The sequence below is a fragment of the Aotus nancymaae genome, unplaced genomic scaffold, assembly GCF_030222135.1.
Source record: "Aotus nancymaae isolate 86718 unplaced genomic scaffold, 86718_ANA_hifiasm-v0.15.2.pri h1tg000003l, whole genome shotgun sequence".
NCBI lineage: Eukaryota > Metazoa > Chordata > Mammalia > Primates > Aotidae > Aotus > Aotus nancymaae.
In genome coordinates, this window is record NW_026988414.1 from 31,612,370 (window position 1) to 31,631,226 (window position 18,857).

The window sequence follows — 18,857 nt, forward strand, 5'->3', positions numbered from 1 at the left end:
CTGTCCCTGGTTTTCTTACTTCTGTAGGCATCAGGTATGTTTAGTTGGATTACTTACACTGTTTTTTTTAAAAAAAAATTGTAGTTGCTCATTTAGTCCTCAGAGGCCCAGGAAATTGTAAGAATTTGTCATGACTATTCACCTGCTCTGGCAGTTCTTGCAGGGGTAGTTTTAAAACAGGATTTAAAGGTATAGACCTGGAAATCTTAAACAATGAAACAGGGTACCTCCCTTCCCTGTGGTTGTCGGCACATTTATTAATTCTTGAGATTTATTATGTTGTAACCAATCACCATAAATCATTTAGTCTGTGGGGAAAGATCTGTTTCCTGTAAATCCGGTTGCCTTGATGTTCTTCTTAATCTTTTAATATCTGTTTGGTAAAGAATATGCTGGTATGGACACAGGTAAACTTGGAAGCCTAAGCAGCGTAAATTACCATCTATTGAGCAACATTTGTTTATTTGTTGGCATATGTTGACTGTGAGCAAAAGAGAAATGAAATAAGATTGTCTGTCTTCAAGGGGTTTTCAGTTTAGTATATGTACCGATAATGTAACATAAAGTCATGCCCCATGCCACATGAGGGGCACTGATAAAATGCTCTTGGAGTTCAGAAAAAAGAATTTTCCTTTGACAGATATGGGTTGGAATGAGAGATGACTTTAGAGAAGAGGCATTACATCCTGAAATGAAAAGTGCTAAGAGAGAAGTAGAAGTACTTAAAGAAAATGGGGAGGTAGGAGAAGAGGGTTAGAGAGGAGGGGACTAGGCATTAGTTTTGAGTATTTAAGGTACTTGTTTAGAATTTGAAATAGGGATATTAAGCAGGCAGATGGAAACCTAAGTTTGGATTCAGTACTGGAGCTGCGCTTGTAGACACAGATAAGGGATCAGTTAGAAGTAGTGATTGAAACTGTTGAACTACATGAAGTTGTCAGGCTAGAGCAGAGAAGTCCAAAGACAACCATTAAGACTAACATCAGTTATTGGATGGGGCAAGAAAAAATGTAAGTCCAAGAGATAAAAGATGAGGAAGAAAAAAGTCAGCTTACTAAAAGATTAATGTAATGCCAGGGAGTAGGGAGAGGGGAGATGGGAGTAACTACTAATGGGTATGGGGTTTCTTTTTGAAGTGATAAAAAATGTTCTGGGGCCAGGCATGGTGGCTCATGCCTGTAATCCCAGCACTTTAGGAGCCTGAGGCGGGCAGATCATGAGGCGATCCAGACCATCCTAGCCAACATGGTGAATCCCTGCCTTTACTAAAAATAAAAAAAAATTAGCTGGGCATGGTGGCACATGCCTGTAGTCCCAGCTACTTGGGAAGCTGAGGCAGGAGAATTGCTTGAATCCAGGGGGTGGAGGTTGCAGTGAGCCAAAATCATGCCACTGCACTCCAGCCTGGCGACAGAGCGAAACTGTGCCTCAAAAAAAAAAAAACCTACTGGAATTAGTGGTGACGTTTGTACAACTTTGTGAACATAATTAAAACCACAAAATTGTACACTTAAAAATGGTGGGCTAAGTGTGTTGCCTCATACCTGTAATTCCAGCACTTTGGGAGGGTGAGGCAGGCAGATTACTTGAGCCCAGAAGTTAGAGACCAGTCTGGGCAACATGGCAAAATCCCATCTTTACAATAACAAAAATGAGCTGGGCATGGTCATGCATGCCTGTAGTCCTCACTACTTGGGAGGCTGAGGTGGGAGAATCACCGGAGCCCGGGGAGGTCGAGGCTGTACTCCAGCCTGGGTGACAGAGTGAGACTTTGTCTCCAAAAAACAATGCTGAAATTTATGGTATGCTAATTATATCTTAGTTTTGTTTTTTTTTTTTTAAATAAATGTGACAAGAGGCTTAATAATTGATCTTATATACAAGTGAAACATGGAGATGATAACCAGAAGAAAACATAATCCTGTAAAATAGGTCCCAGTGTCAGTTTTTTAAAGAGTAAAAGACATTTGTACTTTCTGCTAAGGTAGTTCCTAAATGTATGGAGAGATCCTCAAAAGGATAGTTGATGAAAATAATTTTGTTATGAGATCCTTTCCGGACTTTTTCTGATAAGTCAGAACTTAGCATTTGTTGGGGAGAATAAATGATTAAAGCTGTCTACATATCACATTTCATTTAATCATGTCTACCCATTGTATTCTCCAATTACAACATTAAAAATTTTAATAGCACTTTATAATTTTCAAGGTGCTTTTGTGTGTGTATAGATAAAGAGGTATATAAAAATATATAGGGGCAGGTATTTATTAATAATGTTAATTGTATATCAGTTGAAAATAAAATAATAGAGTTTTTGTCTTTTACCCTGGATAAAACACTTCAGCTTTGGGTAAGTTTAATATGTAAGTGTAATGGTTTTCACAACCTTAGAATAAGTATAAGTTTGCAAATCAGATTTATTATGGCTGATATACTCAGTTTTCGGTGTTACTTGTGAAGACTGAAAATACTAGTCATGTTTACCTAAAATTAACACCTTGGTAAAGAACCAGCATAGTTCAACTCTGTATGTCATGAGTTCAGTAGCCTACCCCTGAAGCCTCATATCCCATACTGGCTAATAGACAGTGGTTTCTTTAAGCCAGATCAGTGTCTGCAGCAAAGCAGGGCCTATGGGTCCTCTGACTTCCTGGGTACTTGGGGTGGGGAGGGGAGTAAATTCAATCTTCTGTTCATGCTAATGTTTATTCACACCACTGGGCCTTTCTTTCCCCCCTGGGATATTGCAGCTATTACATTACATGGGTTGGGTTCAAAATTGTTCCTACCTAGAAAATAGCTACAATGGAATGGAGAAGCCTGATAATTCTCATTGAATGCTTCTCTCTACAGGAATTGACAGAAGAAGGACTGCCTTTTCTCATACTCTTTCACATGAAAGAAGATACAGAAAGTTTAGAAATATTCCAGAATGAAGTAGCTCGGCAATTAATAAGTGAAAAAGGTAGACAGATTAAGGTGTTTATTTTCATCATTCTTTCTCTCTTTTTTTTTCCGCTTTCATCCTCTCCCCTCCCATTACTTTCAAATCACATAAACATATTTGGGTTGAAAACTAATTTTAACATTTACATTCAAATGTGAGGGTAAGGAGGCATTAGCAGAGAGAGAATATGAAGTAGTGTTTTTTGTTAGTTTGTTTTCTGACTATTACTATTTTGGAGAGAAAAATAGCATGAAAAGCAGGGTCATGAATGAATATTAGTTCTGGGTACTTTCTTTCATTGCTTGTCTGACTCCTTTTCCAATTGCCATTCCCAGAGATATTGCTGAGAGAGCTTACACAGTCTGATTAACATTTATTTCTAAATGAAAGAAAGTTGAGTAGTTGTCTGTGGATTTCTCCAAAGCATTTAATGGAATTTGAGTTATCTCCAGCTTCTCCTCTGTAGTTAGGGAAGAAAATAAAACAAAATAAACTAAAGATACTGCATAGAACTGCCCATTTTAGTCACCTGCTATTTTGCAGGTTGAATTAGACTAAAAATCAACCAGTATGACTGGAATAGGCTGGAATGAAAATGGTTCCATGAGAAAGGCTCATATATCAATTTGAGCTTCCTGCCTAGAACCTGATAATCTACAAGGTAAATCATTGCCCATTTAAGGAAAGTAAAAAATTCATTATAGCCCTCAAATTTGGGTTAAGTCAGTATGATTTCTAAAAAGGTATACTCCATGCCCTAAGAACGAAAAGCCTACCCCTTTTAAGTGTCATAATATTTAGGTTTTAATTTTTCTGATCTGTATTATGCTTAAGAATGTTGAGGTTTTTTTTTTTTAGTATGTCAAGTTTCATAAGCTTGCAATCTTATGAAAATATAATCAAGAAAATCTGAATCTACCTCTCAGATTTCTATTTCTTTTAAAGGTACAATAAACTTTTTACATGCCGATTGTGACAAATTTAGACATCCTCTTCTGCACATACAGAAAACTCCAGCAGATTGTCCTGTAATCGCTATTGACAGCTTTAGGCATATGTATGTGTTTGGAGACTTCAAAGATGTACTGTAAGTATTCATTTTGTTTTTTAAAAATTACTGATATGTGTCTCAAAAATGAACTTAAAATAGTTGTTTGAATATTTTAAATAATCCTATGTTGGAACTGTAAGACTTTGTTAACTGGATGGGAGAGGTTTGGGCGACTGCTGATTTTTTTCACTATGGAGTGTGGTATAATTGTGAACATTTATGATATACACCTGTAGAAATACCAACATTAAGTGATTGGGAGTGATAATGAATGCTTGGGTGATTTGCGATTAATGCTTGGGAATCAATCTCTCAAAGAAAATTTATGTCTTATAAGAAATTAGCTCTTCATTGAGTTTGGTCTTTGCCAAGCACATCAAGAAAAATAGATTATAACCTTAGGCTAGGGTAAAGGAAATTGGTAATATGGCTGTTCATTCATGACTGCACCTAACAAGAATATTAGTAGTAGTAGTAGTAGTTATGAATTTTGCTATTACTAGGCATTTCTATGGCATCTAGCTATGAACTGTTCCAAGAATAGGTAAGCTTTCTGAGATATTTATTCTTAGCTATTTATAGTATTAATATATGTATAAACTTTGTAGCTACTACAGATACTGAATTTTTGTCAACTTTGTGAGATGTTAAATACAGTGGTTAAAAATGTAATGTTTCTTATGAAAAATTTAAGTGATACAAGTATTCAAATTAGACATTTTAAAAATTCATTTAAATGCCATTTTTATCTCAAAAGGTTAAATTACACAGAGGGTGATTTGTAGTCCTATTGCAGAATGAATTACCCCACTAAATTGTAAATATTTCAGTGCAGATGTGATTGTTTGATAGAAGATTCCCAATCCTAAAATTATGTAGGAAGCCTAGAATTGAGTCCTGCCTTGGGAAAGTCACTTAACTCCTCTGTTCTTGTTTCTTCATTTATAAAAAATGGCCAATGATACAACTTACCTAATGGGATTGTTATAAAGATTAATGGGAGATAATGATTATGTTATAAACCATAAAGTGGTAACAAATCTTAGTTGTTTTACTTTACGCATGCTCAGAAAGATACCACTCAACCTATTAATTCATTAAATATTTAGCTAGCTCTTCTGTATGACAGACATTGTGCTAAGAACCAAGGGTTTAAAGTTTATTGAGACTGGGTCCCTGCCCTCAAAGAACTCATAACCAAGTGGAGGAAAGGGATAAGCAGGCAATTATGTTTTATTAATGGATAAGTGCTCTGACAGAGATCAACAGAATATTGTATGATCCAGGATTTCTGGAAATATTGATGCCCAAGGTAGGTACTAAAGTTTGCCCAGAGGTCAGAAGGAGACAGGGCTTAGAGAAAGGTGACATTGGCAGGAACAAGTTCAAGGCTGTTGGTGAATATAAATGGAAGGGTGAGTGCTGAGGGATGAGGTCAAGAGAACTAACTCTGGAAGTTCTTATATGCTTTGCTAAGGAATTTTAACTCTATCCTGAAAACCATGAAGAGTCACTGAAAGGTTTTAATCAGGAAGCGACATAATCAGATTGTTTTTTAAAGATTACTCCTGGTGCAATTTGGAGAATAGATTAGAGGGGGTCAAAATAAAATCTGGGAGACTGTTCAGTAATCTAGTTAAGAGTTGAATATAAAAGTTAATCTCAATGGATGTCAGCAAGATGACAGAAAAGGACTTTCCATCTTCTTCTCCACACAGATACATCAATTTAAACATATATCCATGCACAAAAATACCTTCACGAGAGCTAAGGAAACCATGTCAGAGATTATAGTATCTAAGTGTAGCAAAGAAGGAATGCACTAAAGAGGCTAAAAAGGACAGATTTATACTACTTACACCACCCTTCCCCCAACCCCAGGCAGCACAGTGCAGAGAGAGATACCCTTCCTGTGGGGGAAGGAGAAGGATGTTAGCACTGAACTTTTCCTCAGACCCTGACACTTGGCTTGCCCTGGTAAAACCCAGTGCTGGCAAGGCTTCTGTGGCCCCAGATTCCAGGCTGGTACCCATGAACGGAGCATTCAGTCCCACCATGGTGCCAGGCTAGATCTCAAAGCCCCAAGCTGGATTCCAAAACTACAGGCTCCAGGCCTGCCTAGCAGACTCAATCTCTCAACCTACTCCAGCACCAGGCCAATTCCAGTGGCTCCAGGCTCCAGACCAGCTGCCCACAGCCCTGATCATCAGGCTAGCACCACAGACCCAGGGTTCAGGCTTATCCTAGTGAAGGACCAGCCTCCATGGACCTAAGCTCTAGGACCACACTTGTGGACCCAGGTTTCAGACTGGCCCCTGAAGCCCCAGGACCCAGGCCAGCCTTTGCAGACCTGACCTCCAGGCCAGCACCTGCACACTCAGCCTCCAGGCCAACACAAGTGGACCCAGGCTCTAGCCAGACTTCACAGCCCTAGGCTTTTGGCCAGCCTCAATGGCTTCAGACACCAGGCCAGCAACCATGACCCTACATTCCAGACCAGCTCTTGCAGACCCTGATTCCACACCTGCCCCAGTACTAGGCCAGCTGCAGGCTCCAAGGACCCAAGATACAGGTTTGGTCCAGTAGACACAGAGTCCAAGTTCAGCCTAGCAGGCCCTGGTTCTAGGCCAGTCTCCATTGACTGAGGCTCCAGGCCTCAGGCCCCTGTGGACTCTTGACCCAGGCCTGCTCCCACAGACTCAGCCTGTCCCAGTAGACCCAGGCACCAGGCTCATCCCACTGTTTGGCTGGCCCTTGCAGACTCAGGCTCAAGGCCCACCCCAGTGCCGGGTCAGCCCTAGTGGATCCAGGCTTCAGGCCAACCCTCTTAGACACAGGCCCATTCCATAGAAGCAGGCAACAGGTCCACCCCAGTGTATCCAAGTTTTAGGCTTACCTTGATGGACCCAGGCACCAAGCTCACCCACCTGCTGATCCAGGCACTAGGTCAGCCAGTGTGAAGACTCAAGAGCAAGCCAAACTATGGACCACAACAGGCAGCTGGACTAGAATCCCTGAATGGACGGACTAGTGCAGTGGTGCAATCATATCTCACTGCAGAGGTAATCCCACTTCAAGCCTCCCAAGTAGGTGGGACTACAGGCATGTGCCACTATGCCCAGCTAATTTTTTTTACTTTTTGTAGAGATAGAGTCTTGCTGTTTTCCAGGCTCGTTTCAAGTTCTTGGCCTGGCCTCAAGTGATCCTCTAACTTAGGGCCTTACAAAGCACTGGGGTTATAGACATGAGCCACTGTGCCAGCCTGAGAGAACACTTTTAAATATATTCAAAGCCAGACTAGGACACTACAAGAAAGGAAAATTACAGGATAATATCCTTGATGAACATAGATGCAAAAGTCCTCAACAAAATCCTAGCAAACTAGAGACCCTGGTTATGGTCAATTGATTTTTGACAAAAGTACAAAGAACACACAATAGGGAAAAGAGAATCTCTTCAATAAATGGAGCTGGGAAAAGTGGAGGGAAACTGGATATCCACATGCAGAAGAATGAAGTTAGACCGTTATCTTACCCCATATACAAACAGCATCCCAAAATAGATTAAAGACATTAACATAAGACCTGAAATTTTAAGAGTAGTAGAAGAAAACAGGGGAAAGCTTCATGACATTAGTCTGGGCCACAAATTTTTGGATATGACCCCAAAAGCACAAGCAATAAAAGCAAAAGTAGAAAAATCAGATTACATCAAACTAAAAAGCTTCGGCACTGTGAAGGAAATAATCTACAAAGTGAAAAAAAACAACCTACAGAATGGGAAAAAGTATTTGCAAGCCATACATCTGATGAGGAGTTAATGCTCAAAAAATAAATAAAGAATCCAAACAATAATAAGAAAACAACCTGATTGAAAATGGGTAAGGCATCTGAATAAACATTTCTCAAAAGAAGACACACAAGTGGCCAATAGATACTTGAAAAAGTGCTCAACATCACTAATCATCAGAGATGTTAGAATGGTATCTTGAACAACCCACAGAAATTCTTCACAATCTATACATCTGACAAAGGACTAATATCCAGAATCAACAACGAACTCAAATCAGTAAGAAAAACAATCCCATCAAAAAGTGGACTAAGGAGATGAATAGACAGTTCTCAAAAGAAGATACTCAAATAGCCAACAAACCTATGAAAAAAATGCTCAACATCACTAATGATCAGGGAAGTGCAAAGCAAAACTACAATGCAATACCACCTTACTTCTGCAAGAATGGCCACAGTAAAAAAATAAAAAAAACAGCAGATGTTGGTGTGGATGCAGTGATTAGGGAACACTTCTACACTCCTGGTAGAAATGTAAACTAGTACAGCCACTATGGAAGACTGTGGCGATTCCTTAAAGAACTAAAAGTAGGACTACAATTTGATCCATCAATCCCACTACTGGGTATCTACCCAGAGGAAAAGAAGTCATTTATATGAAAAAGATACTTCACACTCATGTTTATAGCAGTACAATTCACAATTGCAAAATCATGGAACCAACCCAGGTGCCCATCAGTCAACAAGTGGATAAAGAAACTGTGATATATATATATACAATGGAATACTGCTCAGCCATAAAAAGGAATGAATTAACAGCATTTATAGTGACCTAGACGAGACTGGAGACTGTTTTCTAAGTGAAGTCACTCAGGAATGGAAAACCAAACATTGTAAGTTCTCACTGATATGTGGGAGCTAAGCTATGAAGACACAAAGGCGTAAGTGATACAATGGACTTTGGGGACTTGGGGGGAATGGTGGGAGGGAGGTGATGGATAAAAGACTAAAAATAAGGTGCATTGTATACTGCTTGGGTGATGGGTGCACCAGAATCTTAAAAGTCACCACTAAAGGAACTTACTGATGTAACCAAATACCACCTGTACCCCAATAACCTATGGGGAAAAAAAAAGAATTGTGTCTTTGTCTTGCTGTAAAGGAATACCTGAGGCTAGGTAATTTATAAAGAAAAGAGGTTTATTTAGCTTATGGTTCTGCAGGCTGTAGAAGAAGCATGACACCTGCATCTGTGTAGCTTCTGGTGAGGGCTTTTATGCTGCCTTAAAAGATGGCAGAGAATGTCAAAGTGGAAGTGGGCACATGTAGAGAGGCCAAACCTGAGGGGTATCCTGGCTTTGTAACAATCCACTCTCATAGGAACTAATTCAATCCCAGCAAAACTAATCCCATCTCACTAGAGCTAGAACTCAACTACCATGAGAATGGCACCAAGCGATTCATGAGGAATCTGCCTCCGTGACCCAGATACCTCTCATTAGGTCCCATCTACTGGCACCTACCATGTTGGGAATAAAATTTCAAAATGAGATTTGGTGGAGACAGACCAACCATATACAGACCACAGCAGGTGACTATTATAAAAGAGACAAAAGTGGTGGTGAGGATGTGTTTAAAAAAAAAAAAAAACAGGGAACCCTTGCACACTGTTGGTGGAAATGTAGATTAGTATAGTCATTATGGAAAACACTACGGAGTTTCTTCAAAAAAATAAAAATAGAACTACCCTATGATCCAGCAATTCCACTACTGGGTATCTATCTAAAAGATACGAAATCAGTATGTTGAAGAAATATCTGCATTCCTATGTTCACTGCTGCATTATTCACAATAGGCAAGATATGGAATCAATCTAAGTGTCTGTTTACAGATGAATGGATAAAGAAAATGTGCTACATATACACAATGGAATACTATTCAACCTTAAAAAAGAATGACATACAGTCATCTGCAACAACATGAATGAACCAGGAGGGAACAGTATGTTAAGTAAAATAAGCCAAGCACTGAAAGACAAATATTGCATGATCTCACTCATATGCAGAATACTAAAAGTTGAACTCATAGAGGTAGAGAGTAGAATGGTTGTTACCAGAGGCTGGGGGTTATGGAGATTGGGGAGATTTTTTAAAAAGGAAACTTCAATCTTTTAAAGGGCATCTATAAAGGACCTACAGCTAATGTCATATCTAATGATAAAGGACCGAATGCCTTTCCTGTATGATAGAGAACTAGGCAAAGATGTCCAATCTCACCACCTCTTTTCATATTGTACTGGAAATCTTAGCAAGTACAATAGAATAATAAAATAAATGAAAGGCATTCAGACCTGAAATAAATAAAACTTTCTTTGTATATGACATGATTGTCTGTGTAGAAATTACCAGCAAATCTATTAAAAAGCTCCTAGAACTAATAGGTGATTTGAGGAGTATACAGGTTAACTTTTTAAAACATCACTTGTATTTCTATACAAGGACAATGAACAATTGGAAACCAGGATTTTTTTAAAGCTCCATTTATAATAGCTCCAAAAGGAGGGGTAAAAAAAAACCACCTAGTTATAAATCAAAACGTGCAGGATCTGTATGTTGAAATTTACAAAATGCTGGTGAAGGAAATCAGAGACAACCAAAATAAACAAGGAAGCATAGTGTATTCATGGATTACAACACTTGATACAGCCAAATTGACCAGTAAATTTAATGTGATCCCAGTCAAAATCTCATTGTAGACAACCAGATTCTAAAATTTATATGGAAAAGTTAAACCAAATAGCTAAAACATTTTTGAAAAAGAAACAAAGTTGGGGGACTCACATTATCTGGTGTTAAGACACAATATAAATCTAAGGTAATTAATACAGTGTAGTATTGGTGAAAGAGTAGGTACATAGAGCTATGGAAGAGAAGAAACAGAGTCTAGAAATAGACATACAAATATGGTAATTGATTTTTTTTAAAGGTGAAAAGGCAATTCAGTGGAGAAAGGATAGTCTTTTCAACCGATGGTGCTAGACCAACTGAATGTCCTCATACCAAAAAAGAATTTCCTTCTATGAAAAATTAACTTAGAACTTATCATGCACCTATATGTAAGATAAAACTAGAAAACTCTTAGAAACAAACATAGGAGAAACTCTTTATTACCTGGGGTTTCACAGAGTTCTTACAGTATCAAAAGCACTATCAATAAAAGAAAAAGAATGATAAATTAGTCTTCATCAAATTAAAAACTTTTGTTCTGTGAAAGATACTGATAGAATGTAAAGAAGATATATGGATAGCAGATAAACACACGTGAAAGGTGCTCAGCGTCATTAGTCACTATATATTTTTTAGAATGCCTAAATTACTGATAATATGAGGTGTTTGTGACGATATGGAACAACTGGAAGTTTCATACATTGCTGGTGGATTACAGCATGATACAGCCACTCTAGAAAACAGTTTGGCAGTTTAAAAGTTAGACATATGCCTACCATATAACCTGGTATTTGTTCTAGACAGAGTTCACACAAACACTTGTGCACAAATGTTTGCAGTAGTATTGCTGATAATCACCAGAATCTGGAAAGAACTTGAATGTCCTTGAACTGATGAATGAATAAACTAATTGTATATCTACTTGATGGGATATACTCAGCAATGAATACAGGAACAGATCTTTTTATAATACAAAAATAGATGAATGAATCTCAAATGCAATATGCTAAGTGGAAAAAAAAGCCATTCTTATAATTACATGTTCTATGATTTTGTACAAATGACATCATAGAAGGTCAGCAGTTGCCAGGAGTTGTGGGAAAGGGGAAGGTCTGACTTAAAAAGGGTATTGAAATTGTTCTGTACCTGGTTTGTGGAGCTGGTAGCAAAATGCTATGCACATGTTAAAACTCTCATAAAACTTAAGCCTAAAAAAGTGAATTCTGCTGTATATAAATTTTAGGAAATAATAAAAATACTACCTTGTATGCATTTGTCAAAGTTTGTTCATACACTTAACATTTGTGCATTTCACTGTGTTGAAATTTTGTCTCACCTAAAAATAAAGAATTGTTAATAAACAAAAAAGTAACTGTAGGATGGGAAACACTTAGGTGTTCTAATTAGAACAGTTTTACCCTAAAGTGTGATATATATAATTTATTTATTATGGTAAGGGCTCATTTATTTTCCTGCTTAGGAGATTACAATGTTGTCTGTTTTCTTGACAATTTATTGTTGATTCACTGAATGTTACTTCTTAATAATGATGGCTAGTTTCTGGCTACAAGCTAGATAAGAGCTCTTTTATAATCTGTTTTTCTACTGCATCAATTCAGATTTATCCTATCTCTTGTCTTTTCCTTTTGCACAAAATTTTTTCTTTCATCTGTTGACAAGGGAAAAAAATCAACCTGGAAAAATGTGTTTTGAGTGTTTTCAATGAATTTGTCACATTTAAGATTTAATCATTCATAAATTATTTCCTGACTAGAAGAAGCAGTTCACACTATTAGTTGTGATAATCTTTGGGCCTCATAAACTAGCAAAAGCTTTATCTTAAACACTGTAGACCATTTGCGATGCTATGGATTGAATGGATATATTTGACCACTTGCTGTGGATGACAGATGATGTCAGATTAAATTTAAATTGATCTCCTCTCAATGTTTATCTCTGGTGCATGTGCAATTACTTCAGCACCAGAGAACCTTTCAGAGGCATTCTGTCAATACAGCTACCTGACAGTCATTTGTATTTGTAAACTGTGCATTTGGCACCTGCTGGTCTCTGTTGCATTGGAGCTAGTGGGGAGCCAAAATGGGTATACAATGAAGTTTTTGGTTGGTACATCTCAGTGGGAGTTATTGAAGAGAAGAAACAGCACTTCCGGGACCTCAGGAGAGGATAAAAAGAAAAAGAAACTGGTAATACTAACTACAAGCCAGCTATTCTTTGCTACCAAAAAAAATAATGGTTTTAAAAGTCAAATCAATTCTACCCAAGGAATTAAAGTGTATGTGGACCTGCATTTTAATTCTTGTAACAGAATGAAAAAGTGTTTCTATTTAAAATATATAATTTTTAAAGCACCAAGATCTCAATTAGAAGGCAGACAATTCATATGAACAGAAATGTAAATACAAGCAATGAACAAATGCTTAATTTGTGAAGAAATGTAAATTAAAATGCCAGGTATCTTTTCCTTATAAAATTAGCAAAACCAATTTTAATTTAAAAAAGACAAACATGCTGGCAAGACTTTAAAGAACGAACAGGTGAACAGATAGTAAAAACTGATGATGTTCTGTAGGTGTAATTTGCTCACACTTGGTGAAAAGCTCTTATTCGTTAACCCAGTAATCCTACTTTATTGTATTACAACTCAAGGAAATATTTCAAAGAAGAAAGCCTGATATATAAATTTGCTTAGCTCAATACGGTGTTTTCTGCTACAGTGCATATTTCTGTGCTGCAGATTTGCTCATACATAACTGGTAATCAAGAGAATAATGTCCACAGAAAGCGAAGTTGTGTCGGTTCATATATCATTATCCTCAGATTGTCCAGAAGCCATCAGAATAAGCTTTGTCATACAGAGAATGGCATAGGAGTACATGAAGACCTCTAAAACAAAACAACTTGAGAGTCCTGGGAAAGTGCCTTTCTTAGTGTAAATAAAAGCTAGTTTAATGATCTTTTTAAGTGCTTTGCTTTTCACAATGTTAAGCTATCCAATGAAGTTGCATGTGTGGTTTGAAGGAGTTAGGAAGACATTTCCCCGTTTAGGAAAAAAACATGAAGTTGCTATGCCCTGGTTCAGGTTAATTTGATGTAATTGGTTTTTACTGTCTAATGAATGCCCTCAAGGAACTGAACCTCAAAAGAGGGCTCACAAGCTTTATGTTAAGGCTGCAGAGGATCACCTGGTTGACACTAGGTTTCAATGCTGGTGGACATTGGATGGTGCTAACATTTTTGTTATAGCTTTGTAATGATACTTTGGTTACAAAGCTGCATAGTTTTAAGTAATTAGCCCCTAACTATTTTTCCATTGAGCCCTGTTATTTTTAGTGTGATATTGCAGAACAAAAGGTCTTTTTAGTTACATATATGTAATTTAGGAAAATATATAAGTGCCCATTAATAAAAAATGGTTAGGTAACTTAGGGTACAGCATCTTGATAGACTATAATGTGCCTTAATGATAAGCATGGAAAATTTTCTATGAAACAAGTACAGGAATTGGAAAACAAAACTGAGTATCTGGATACTGTGCTTACAACTGTGTAAAAATGTTTGACACACACCTGGTGTGCAATAGTTGTGGTAGGATGGTGGGATTGTAGGTTAGCAAAATTAATACTGTGAAGTTAGTAAAATAGAGATAAGCCTGTTTTAACAGTTTAAATTTTATTTGACTGTGGTTTCAGAATTCCTGGAAAACTCAAACAATTCGTATTTGACTTACATTCTGGAAAACTGCACAGAGAATTCCATCATGGACCTGACCCAACTGATACAGCCCCAGGAGAGGTAGGACTCTTATTTATTTTTCAAGGGGAACTCTTTTTTTTCCTTTTTCAGTTAGCCTTAAAGAGGGCCCTTCTCACATCGGCTTGAGCTTGAGCTTCTGAATATTTTTGTAAAGAAATTCTGAGTAGAAATTATCCTTTTAAATTAATTTTTAAAATGTTAGGTCCTCAGAAAAGTTGAAAGAATATTATAATGTGGTTTCTTGATCATATAAAAGTACTCTGAATGTGACCTCTGTGGAATATGGCTATAACAGGGTTAAAATACATTTGGCTTTAAATGGGAATAGGAAATACGAATCTAAAGCAGATAAATCAGTGAAGAAATCAGTGGATTCCAATAATTGTCCAAGCCTTCCTCTGTGGCTGGAAGATTGACCACACTATAAAGAAAGTAATGATTTGTTATTCTTGCTAAATCATTCTAAGAGCCTTAACAAATACACTATTGATAATGCTCAAAACTTTGCAGTTTAATGCAGCCTTCCCATTTATAATATAGAATACCTGACAACAGTTTCATCAAAATTTTATGTTCTTTTATGTTTTTTTTTAACCTGAGAATTTTACTATTTCTACCTTGTAACTTCCGTTACAAGTAAATTCTGTTCCTACTGTACTAAACAGCTCTAAATTTGCATTTTGATGCATTATGATTTCTATCATGCCTATTACCATGATACCGAGAGGGAAGATGATACATACCAAAACCCTCTATTTCATACGCTCAGAACTTAAATCCATTATTTTGCCTATAGAACCTCTGTTAATAAAAAGAAAATAAAAACTGAGTGAATTTTTGTTTACCTTATTTAAGAGTCAGATTAGGTTCAGAGGCAAGAGTTCTCTATAGGAATCCAACATCATGCTTTTTCCTTTAAAAATGAGGTCAGATTTTTTATAATTAAGCAACTGTAGGAGGCAAACTTGTTGGCTCTATAACCCAAAGGTGATTATTTTCCTCAGAAAAGAAGGCCTGCATAATACTTTATCAGATTAGGAAAAGATGTCATTTACCATTATTGTATTATCCTGATTTGTTTCAATTTTCTTATTAGCCAGTGAACTTATATTTTTTCATCTTTGTGTACTAACAGAGGGTACCAAATAAATGTTTGTTTTATAGTAATATAATTAATTTCAGCCTTATTAATCCAAACATATATCTCACTAAAAAAATTAAAAATGTATTGGGAAAGGAACATGATAAAGTCAAATGATAAGTTTGTAGACACATTGCTTCCTGTTAGAATTAATGTGCCATTACATATAGTATGTAATATATGCACTGTGTGCCTGTGTTAACTACAGGGGATATTAAAATGAAGAGAACAATCAGGCCTGCTCTTGAGCTCACAATTTGGAAATAGACGATAGACTGCACTGGCTTTTCTTTAGAACTCTTGGAAGTAGCTCTTGTTTCATGTGTATTTTTGTCTACTTTTGGTACACAAGTAAAATACTACAGAAATTTATTTCAGTATTGAAGTGTTTGCTTTCCTCTTTATTTCAACTAAGTTGTAATAACTTCTGGTATCCTGGTAATTGATAACTAAGCCAATATCTAGAGTGGGTGCTGTTAATTCTCTTAGCAGGCATGCGCAAAAAGGAAGGGTTTGGGCCAACCTGGGGTTGTGCTGCCTCTGCAGACTAGTCTAGGAAAGCACCCAGGTGTCAGTATTTTGGTCCCTTCCACCACACCTTAGTAAATGTAAACAAGCCCACAGTTAATGGCCCTGTGGCAAACCCTGCCCTGGAGAATCTGAATAAGAGCATTTGAAATGGGGAAAGCAAGATTTCACACTTAAATCTCTTGCTTTGGCACACGGTTGCTATCTTTTATTGATTAAAAAGCAAATAATTACAGGGGAACTACCATTCATTGAATACTCTTATTAAAATATTACTGCACCATAAACTATATTGGTATAAAAATGTTTTATTCTTTCTTTTGTAGCAAGCCCAAGATGTAGCAAGCAGTCCACCTGAGAGCTCCTTCCAGAAACTAGCACCCAGTGAATATAGGTATACTCTATTGAGGGATCGAGATGAGCTTTAAAAACTTGAAAAACAGTTTGTAAGCCTTTCAACAGCAGCATCAACCTACATGGTGGAAATAGTAAACCTATATTTTCATAATTCTATGTGTATTTTTATTTTGAATAAACTGAAAGAAGTTTTGGGTTTTTAATTTTTTTCTCCCCGACTCAAAATGCATTGTCATTTAATATAGCCTCTTTAAAAAACAAACAAACAAAAAAAAACTGCTAGGGTTAAAAAAATAAAAATCAGAAGCCTATATCCTCTTTAAATCTGTCCTGTAAAATTTTAATAAATCAAGTGAAAGGTGACATTGCCAGAAACTTACCATTAACTTGCACTACTAGGGTAGGGAGGACCTAGGGATGTTTCTGTGTTGTATGTGCTTTTCTTTCTTTTCTTACGATCAATTCTGTTGGTATTTTCAGTATCTCATTTCTCAAAGTTAAAGGGATATACATTCTGGATACTTGGGAGGGGAATAAATTAAAATTTTCACACTGTGTACTGTGTTTTACTGATTGGTTGGATATTGCTTATGAAAATTCCATAGTGGTATTTTTTGGATTCTTAATGTATAACTTAAACATACTTTGAAGCAGAGGAGAATTGTAAGACAGAACATTTGGCAGGAATTGTCCTTATGAACCAAGAAAAAGAAAGTGAAAAGTATTATTAAGCTTCTGTGTTTGTCTAAAAATGTGGCATATGGATGGCATTTAAAACTTTGAATGAATTATATCTAAAGCTGGGAAAGGGAGGCGACAGTGGAACAGGTTACCAGTCAGAACTAGATGACTTTTAAGGCTCCTCCTATTATAAGACTTCAATTTCCAGAGAGAAAAACCAGCAGATAAATTGTATTTCAGTAATTCTAACCTGCTTCTGTCTTGTAGAGTCTTGTTATAGTTGTAGAAATCAAAAACAAGGAACATACATATTTACTTTTTTTTCTATTGTAAAATAGTTAGAGGACCCTACCCCCTCTAGATTCCCTGATTTCCCAGGCCTGCAGCATACAGTAAGATGGGTCCTTGTACCAGGCCTCAATACTGCCAGGGACTAAAACCAGAGGGAGGGGACCCTCAGTGTCATATCAGGAAGCCCAATGCCAGAGGACAGACAGGCTCAAAATTGGCTTTTCCTCTGGGCCTGGGTTGGTGCTATAGGCCAAGGGTCATTTTATACTTGGGTATAAATCAATCCCAGTTTGGGGAGAGATGATTTTTAAGCTTAAAAGGCTGACATGTGCCATTATATGTAGTATGTAATATATGTAACATGTTCCAGTTCTTATAAAATGAATATTTATAATGGATATTTAATGATTGTTATTTTTAAAAACTAGCTTATAATTCCTAGTTATGCATGATTTATCTATAGTTTACATAGTTTTATTCAGAATAATAAATGTTAATAAGGTGATAAGGGATATATTTAGCGTATTGTACCAGATTGTGACTAAAAGTAGGATGGGGCTTTCTAGAGCTTGGGCCTTAGTTCTGTTATCTTCATTGCTTTTAACCAATCAGTTGAATGAAGTTAGAGTTATGGTCCTCAGGTTAGATGATGGACCAGATCTGTGAGGGTCAGCATGGAAATTCACAAATATTGAAGATAGTACACAGGACCAAAAGCAGCACATGCAATCAACTGGAATAATACTGTAATCGTCTAATTGGGTTTGAAAAAAATAATCAACAAAAGATAAATTCAAGAGTTAGGTTGCAGAGAGGTGGCTTGGGAGTATTGTTATTATGAAAAAGGCCTCAAGGAGTACATGTTCATTATGTTCTAAGATGATAGAGTGGCTGTTAAGGGAGTCGATTTGAGGAAGTATGATTTAGCATTCATGCATGTTGGACTTAGGCTCTAGCCCTGCCACTATCATTGTCTTCTCTGGACTGTAAAGCCATTGAGGACAAGGAAACTAAATGTAATGTCTACATTACTAGTGCCTAGAATTTCTGGACACTTAGTAGTCACCATCAGGCATTTGATTAATGAATAAGAAGCAAAGTGACCTTGGTTACTTTTTTACCCAAGGGACTCAGCACTCATTAGGACTTGGTGCCTAATTTTATAAAAAGTCACTAAGCTCAAGTGCACTCCATGAAAGGGCAGCTTGGATAAAAAGAGGTTTTTAAAACATGGGTGTTACAGCTGTTTTGCTTGGAGAAGACTTGGGACTGGGACAGTCTTTCTTAGATATTTCAAGGGCCGGCATTGTCTATCTATCTGTATCCTAGGGCTTGAACTAGGATTTGAGGAAGTCACAGGGAGGCAGATTTCAGTCTGACATTTTTATTCAGTCCAAGTTTTTTTGGTGCTGTAGTATATGATGAAAGATGTGACGCTAAATAAAGTACTTTCTGCCCTTGAGTTGTTGACAATCTAGTCAGGCAGATGGGTATGTAAACAATGACTAACATGTTACAGATGTAAAGATAGAAGAAAGTAAAGGTTAATGAGGGCATAAGGGAGCACTCA

General features: G+C 37.0%; 2 protein-coding genes across 3 annotated transcripts in view; one reads left to right on the forward strand and one right to left on the reverse strand.

Moving 5' to 3' along the window:
- Positions 1-16,872, forward strand: part of ERP44 (endoplasmic reticulum protein 44) — a 94,992-nt gene extending 78,120 nt beyond the window's left edge. For both annotated transcript variants that reach the window (XM_012437544.3, XM_012437545.3), the window contains 4 exons: positions 2,854-2,965; positions 3,893-4,034; positions 14,226-14,328; positions 16,285-16,872. In XM_012437544.3, coding sequence (XP_012292967.1) covers positions 2,854-2,965; positions 3,893-4,034; positions 14,226-14,328; positions 16,285-16,386 — 459 coding nt within the window. In that variant the 3' untranslated portion in view covers positions 16,387-16,872. The remainder of the gene's footprint in view (positions 1-2,853; positions 2,966-3,892; positions 4,035-14,225; positions 14,329-16,284) is intronic.
- STX17 (syntaxin 17) overlaps positions 1-18,857 on the reverse strand; it is a 112,636-nt gene that overhangs the window by 17,210 nt on the left and 76,569 nt on the right. The window lies entirely within an intron of this gene.